The sequence below is a fragment of the Diplotaxodon limnothrissa genome, linkage group LG5 (genome assembly GCF_057381915.1).
Source record: "Diplotaxodon limnothrissa isolate DT_005_m linkage group LG5, D_limnothrissa_male_GT1.1, whole genome shotgun sequence".
Taxonomy (NCBI): Eukaryota; Metazoa; Chordata; class Actinopteri; order Cichliformes; family Cichlidae; genus Diplotaxodon; species Diplotaxodon limnothrissa.
This window is the reverse complement of record NC_140600.1, coordinates 26,957,787-26,965,423: the sequence shown is the minus strand read 5'-3', so window position 1 is coordinate 26,965,423 and position 7,637 is coordinate 26,957,787. Positions and strand designations below refer to the sequence as shown.

The following is a 7,637-nucleotide window of genomic DNA, read 5'->3' as shown; positions in this document are numbered from 1 at the left end:
GGCATGCATTTTATTTTATAAACGGCACAAATGGGAATTTCTTCTGAATGGGTGATGTCAGCATGTTCACAAGCGTTTCATTTAATCAAACCCCTAGTTTTAATTTAACTAGTTTTTACACATCTACTGGGGTTTCTTTCCAGGGTTGATGCGGTTATTTTATTTAAAAACGGATCAAACGGGCCATTTCTTCTGTAAGGGGTTTCATGGTTTCAGAGTAGTTTTTAACACAACAGATAGTCGCAAATAACATTCAGCCCTTTAGAAAATAAACGCTACAGTGATACTTCTAAAACACGCTGCACACAATGTCACCTTTTCCCCCAAAGCAGCCAGTATCGCTCTTTTCAAACTAATCGTCTTTTAAATACACTCATTTTGTGATTCTGGTGTCACCCCATGCACCGATGCAAGCATTTTATTTATTTAAAAACGGATCAAACGGGCCATTTCTTCTGTAAGTGGTTTCATGGTTTCAGAGTAGTTTTTAACACAACAGATAGTCGCAAATAACATTCAGCCCTTTAGAAAATAAACGCTACAGTGATACTTCTAAAACCAGTCGCCCAGACCCGCTCCAACTTTTCAACAGCTGGCTAATTGTTTGAATTTGTTCAGGATTGTAAAAGCCCACCGCTGGGTATCACTTAGTTGTTGAGAGTACCATGCGAACAAGGGTCCAGCCTATTGTTTAAAGTGGCCAGTATTGGCTCTTTTTGTAATTCCTCGACAAGGTAAATGGGGCAGTTGGTACCAGTCGGGTGGCGACCCCGCCTATTGTCTGAAGTATCGGCTCCTTTGTAATTCCTTGAGAAGACAAAAGCCCTGTAGGGCCTCATTTAAATTGATTGGAGACATACCTTTCTTTTTGGAAACCCCCACCCTATATAAAAAACACGCTCAGAGCCCGATACCCTGAGCCATTTACGCCTCAAGATTCGCTGCAGAGCACACCATTTTCTTTGCGATCATCAACACTAACATCGTTCTTTATAACATGGACATCGTAAACGGTAAGTAAAACAAAACCTATTATTGGATTTTTAAAAAGTGTTATGTTAACATATTATAGGATATTCAAACTATCTTTTTTCCTAAAACAAAAGCTTAATTTTTAGGAGTTCGGGAGAACGGCCCAGGACCCTTTTCTTTAGAAACGGGCGCTTTTACAGCTGGAACTAGTTCTCTAACAGGCACAAGGTGTGTACAGCATTACTGGATTTTTAAACGTATGTATGTTTTAAACTAGCGATTGTTTTAAATTATGTAATAACGTTTTTGTTTGTTCCAGGGTTAACAAACTGAGCAGGAAAACATTCAGACACCGCTACCACAGAGCCCTACCTTACATCAGGTGTGTATACAACGGGATGTATAGTTGTGTATTTTTTTTTAAAGGGGTTTAAACAATTACAAATGTTCTAAACTGACCGTTTTACACCTACAGAGCCACGCCAGAGAACCGGGTGTGTGGAGAAGCAGGACCATCCCGAATAACGCACACTACAAGGTAAGCATAGGCATATATAAATTAGATAAAAAGAGATAGAGAGGGAGACACGCTTATTCAGTTTGAAATGGGTACATGTATAATATGTTTTAACACATGTCTATCTATCTTCACAGACTGCAGAACAGCACCCCTCCTCATAATGATCAGGACACCATACGATTCCAGACGTTTTTGGAATGTTTAAGCAGTATCGACCTCCCAGAACAACAAAAACCTGGAGCTTTGTGCAACAGTGGAGAGTCAGAACCGATCTTCATCAGCGAACCTGCAACACCCCCGAGTGAGTGGCTACCTCGCGATTTCTCTGATGTTTTTGAGTACAGCATGTCAGATTTTGATCTAGTTCATATACCCACCACCCCAGAATGTGTCAGAAATAGCGTTGATTCACACATAGATTTCGAAGAAGACGGCATAACAGACTCTCAAATATCAGCGGCGTATGATGCTTACATAAAGCTTCCAGACGCTCAGCCTGCTGAACAAAGTCATATAGCTTCAATAGCTGATAAATTATGTTTGATTGAAGCTAGACTCAATCAATACCACCAAGAAGCACAGGTACAAAGGCAACAGTTTACCAAACTCATAAACAAAGTGTGTAGTACATTAGACAACATCTGCAGCAAAATTTCAAGTCCCTGACTTTTAAAATCCAGACCATGGACCCTCCAAATAAATTATTTAAACATAATAACGGAACCTCCACTCCTGTTAGATGTTTTGACTTAGAGACTTTTATGCAGTGGGCTGAAGAAACAGATAAAAAATTAGACGATATTATAGCTAGACTTAATAGGGTGCCTGCATCAGCCTCATCCAATACACATCCTTGTCAGACTGTTCCTACGTCTGCTATTGCTGATGGGGCTATTGTTGCTAATAATAGTGATAGTACAGCTGGTGTTGCTCGGGCCGTTGCTGTTACTGATGCTAACCATATAGCTTGTGCTGCTGGTGATTTTGCGTCTGATGCACAATCTAGCCGGGTCACCTCTGCTGCAGCTACTGCAGTTGTTATTGAGCCCGTAGTGCAGTCTGGGTCCGGCAGCCGCTCTCAGTCACACATTAGAGAGATACCTAATTTTAATGCTCGCGAATTGCGTGAACGCCTTGATTTTAGGGGTATAAGTCTCGATCATCCAGAACAAGTGCCGGCGCGAGTGCGCGAGTGCTTAGCCAATGTGATAGACAGAGCTGTGGCGGGATCCCAACAGGGCAGTGTTCTAAACGTGGTCCTGCGTGGCCCCTCGCTGGCTTCAGATGTTCAGGCTGTTTTAAACGCTGATGATCGGTATGATCCGGAGCTGTTTCTCGATCAAATTGCACAAGTTATGCAGAGTAATGATGAATCTATCGGTGATGATGAATTAGAGTTTATTGTCACGGTAGCTCAGAACAGTAGTGGCGGGTCTCGCTTAAGACTGGCGCACATACCTTATGATGAGATTCTCTCAAAGAAAGGCAGACATTTATACACACCAAACAACACAAACAACAATTTGTGCTTCTCCCTATGCATAGCACATTCATTAAACTCATCATCCTCTGAGCATGAAAAACTTGCTACAGCTAAACAGATGCATGCTGAAGTAGGTCTATGCGACACACAGCAAGTATCATTCTCTGATGTCGGTAAATTTGAGAAGCACTTCAACATTAAGATTGTAATCTATTACCACACAGAAGGGCGTAAACGCCTGGAATGTTTTTACACACATGAAGAGCCAAACCCTAACACGTTGATGATGTATCTCCATAATCAACATTACCACCTGATTTTAAACCCGACCGCTTTTTTGGGGGGATCCTATGTGTGTAATTTCTGTTACAGTATATATAATACACCATTACAGCACAGCTGTAAACATAGATGTAACACATGTTACACACTCTGTCAACATCACAGGGGACCCACAGTGAAATGCAGCGACTGTAACCGCATCTGCAAATCACAACACTGTTACCAACAACACAAATTACCTGAATTAAAACACAACATGATCCCCTGTGATAATATGAAACATTGCATGCACTGTGGCACCACATATAGAGAATCCAAGAAATTGCCACACAAATGTGCGCAGCCTAGATGCGAGCACTGCCGCGAACCTAAATTAGCAGGAGACTCCGACCATCAGTGTTTCATACAGCCTGTTGAAAAACAGAAGCCTAACGATAAATACATTTTATATGATTTTGAGACGCGGTACCACAACGGTAAACACGAGGCTAACTTTGTGTGTGCGTCTGATCTGAAGGGCAATAAGTTCACATTTAATACATTAAAGTGTGTGGAGGCGTTTGTGCAGCATTACAGACGCCCAAGGTTTCGTGGGTACACTTTCATAGCACATAATGCATCTGGCTTTGATAACTACATACTCCTCGAGTACTTTGTCAGACAGAGCATAACACCTAGTGTCATAATGAGCGGCAGCCGTGTGATTTTAATGCATGACAGGGACTATGACCAGCGGTGGATTGATTCGTTCAGCTTTTTGCCCATGGGCCTTGCCAAAATACCCTCTGCTTTAGGTTTTCAAGACCTGCAGAAGGGCCATTTCCCACACAGGTTTAATACGAGGGATAATGAGCGTTATGTGGGCCCGTACCCAGACCCCTCCTTCTACGGCTATGAGCACATGTCTGAAAGCGATAAGGTGCGATTCATGGAATGGTACCAGGTTGCCTCACAGAATCCCTTTGATTTTCAGGCTGAACTCAGGCGTTACTGTGTTAACGATGTTGATGTCCTGCGTAAAGCATGCATCATTTATCGTGACACGCTACTGGGTTGTACTCAAGTTGATCCATTCATGTATACCACCCTGGCTGCATTTAGTATGGGTGTGTATAAAACGCTGTTTCTGCCTAGAGACGCGCTCGCTCTCACGTATGAAGGGGCATACGTTGAGCAGAACAAGACGTTTTCTAACGTCTCTATTGAATGGCTTCAATATGTGTCCCACACCACCAACAAAGTGGTAAAACATGCTCTCAGAGGAGGCGAACAGAGGGTTGGACCGTATTTTGTGGACGGTTTTGACCCCACAAGTAATACAGCTTATGAATTTGCAGGATGTTTTCACCACGGTTGTGTTAAATGCTACCCCGAGAGTGAAGTTAATCCTGTCAGCAAAGCATCCTATGGACTGCTGCATCGCATGTTTTGTGACAAAGTTGATGCACTGAGATCACAACACAGTGTGAGCGTAATAGTGATGTGGGAGTGTGAATGGGCTGCCTTGAAGCAGACAGACCCTGCAGTTGTGGCTTTCATGCATACGTACAGAAAGCCAGAACGCCTGAATCCCCGAGACGCCCTTTTTGGCGGTCGCACAAATGCTCTAAAGCTGTACCACAAGACTGCTTGTGATGAAAAAATATTTTACTACGACTTCACCAGTCTCTATCCCACAGTGCAGTCTAAAAAAGACTATCCTGTAGGACACCCTCAAGTCATTTACACCAACTTTGACAAGCTAGAAAATTATTTCGGCTTTGTTAAATGCACAGTGCTCCCACCTAAGGGTCTTTTTCACCCCGTCCTACCCTACAGATGCCATGGAAAACTGATGTTTCCACTCTGCAGCATGTGTGCTGAAGACCAGAACCAGCATACTGCATGCGGGCACAGTGACAGTGAGCGGGTGTTGAAAGGCACGTGGGTCTCATTTGAGCTTGAAAAAGCTGTTGAGAAGGGATACAGGGTTCTTGCTGTTGATGAGGTGTGGCATTTCCCCAATAAGACCGACACATTGTTTAAAGACTATGTGAAAGCCTTCCTAAAACTCAAACAGGAGGCCTCGGGGTATCCTGAACATGTGAACACACCTGACGAACAGCAGAAGTACATAGACGAGTATTATGAGAAGGAGGGAATAATGCTAGACCCATCCAAGATTTGTGTAAATAAAGCTGTTCGTAACTGTAACAAGCTGTTGTTAAACTCGTTATGGGGTCGTTTCAGCATGAGGTCAAACATGGCATCATCTGAGCTCATTACAGACCCTTCCAGATTTAGCCAGCTAATGTTTAGCGACCAGTACGACGTGCGTCAGTTTTGTTTCATCTCTGACGACGTCGCAATGGTGCAGTGGCGCCACGCTGATGGTAGAGCTTCCCGTGTGAAGGACGTTAATGTCTTTGTCGGGGCCATGACCACTGCACACGCCAGACTCATGCTGTATGATTTGCTAGACAACTTGCAGCAGCGCGTGCTGTATTGTGACACGGACAGTGTCATTTTCACGGCACGCCCTGGCGAGTGGATGCCTCCTCTAGGTCCGTTTCTGGGGGATCTCACAAGTGAATTAGATTGTGGAGAGGATGGTGTGGAGGATTACATAGCGGAATTTGTTTCCGGTGGGCCAAAATGTTATGCGTATCACACATCGCTGGGCAAGACCCAGGTCAAATGTAAAGGCGTCACACTGAATGCATTAAACTCGAAAGTTGTCACCCACGACTCCTTGAAAGGTTTAGTCCGCAAGTTTGTAGCCAATCAGACATCAGACGCACACCTAGTTGCCGTGTCTGATAGCATCAGACGCGATAAAAAGAAGCTTCATTTGAAGAATGAAACCATTGTGAAAAAAGTTAAAGTTGTTTACAATAAGCGCCGTGTGCTCCCAGACTTCACAACCCTTCCTTATGGATTTTAAATTAGAACAGGGGTTTGACGCCCGGTTGCAGCATCCGTTCAGCATGGTGGTCAGCGGTCCCAGTAACTGTGGCAAGACTTTTTTTGTTAAAAACATAATTGAAAACTCTTCCAGGATTATATCATGCAGCATTGATAACATTGTGTATATATACTCATGCTGGCAGACACTATATGACCAGCTTCTTAAGATAAGAAACATAAACTTTGTTAACGGTATACCCGAATCTCTTGCTGATGACACCCTTCTGCCTGCAGAAAAGAACAATTTGTTAATTATAGACGATGTGATGAACGATGCAGCTAACAATTTAGAAGTACAAAATGTGTTCACAAAGTATGTGCATCATAGGAATTTGAGTTGTATATATCTAGTTCAGAATTTGTTTATTCAGGGAAAATCCAGTAGAACCATTTCCTTGAACACTAATTACCTAATATTGTTTAAAAATCCGAGAGATAAATATCAGGTTATGCTTTTAGCCAGGCAAATGTTTCCGGGTAATACTAAATATTTTATAGAAGCGTTTAATGATGCCACATCGACAACATACGGGTATCTTTTAATAGACTATAAAGCTAAGACCCCGGACTATTTAAGACTCAGAACAAATTTACTGTCAGACCGTCCGGTTGTTTACATTCCAAAACAAAAATCAGCAAAGAGGTGAGAGGATGTCATCACGCATGCGGAGGAATCTGTCTCTGTTGGAGATGATATACAGGGCTCCTCCTACTCTACGCAGAGTTATTATTAGTAATTCAAACTTAGATTTTATCAATGCATTGTGTGAGATAGCCTTTAATGTATTGCATGGTAACATTCCACTGACCAATCAGCAGTACAAACAGCTAAAAAAGAAAAAAACAATAATCAGACTGATTGCAGACAAAAAAATAAAATCTTTGAAAAAGAGAAAGACAATCAACCAATCTGGAGGGTTTTTACTGCCGTTATTAGGGGCTGCAATCCCTTTCATAACCAGTCTGATAGCAAACAGGTGAAAATGGAACATGTGCAAAAGATGTTTTTGGTACCCCAACACCAGTTGGACTTAATAAAGCAACAGCAGCAGCAGCAGCAGACAGGCACCATCAGACAACAGTCTCAGAACGAGTTGGACAAGGAGATGTTACAAGTGTTACAAGATTCTGACATAGATGTGTATGAGAAGGCTAAAAAATACAGCGATATTCTCCAAAGATACCTCACCCTTGTGAGACAAGGTGCCCGTGAAAAGAATGTACTGTCTTTATCATTACCTGAACAATTTAACAGGGATGTGCAACCCCAGTCGGCGGACACATTGCCTGTTCATGGTGATGCCGGGGTGCGGGATCTTGTTGCGGAGAATGTTTTAACACACATACCTAAAAGGAGTAGGAGGAATGCAGAACTTATTCTATCAGCGGTGAACCGTTCGCCACACTTGATCTCTTACAATGACAAAGGCGAAA

At 42.7% G+C, this 7,637-nt stretch overlaps 1 protein-coding gene across 1 annotated transcript; it reads left to right on the top strand.

The window, feature by feature from the left end:
* Nucleotides 1–997: 997 nt before the first annotated feature.
* LOC146632496 (uncharacterized) lies at nucleotides 998–2,258 on the top strand. Its single transcript, XM_085353518.1, has 5 exons — nucleotides 998–1,013; nucleotides 1,119–1,200; nucleotides 1,292–1,354; nucleotides 1,448–1,510; nucleotides 1,627–2,258. The coding sequence occupies exons 1-5, from the start codon at nucleotides 998–1,000 to the stop codon at nucleotides 2,156–2,158; spliced, it is 756 nt and encodes a 251-aa protein (XP_085209644.1). The 3' UTR covers nucleotides 2,159–2,258.
* The last annotated feature ends 5,379 nt before the right edge of the window (nucleotides 2,259–7,637 follow it).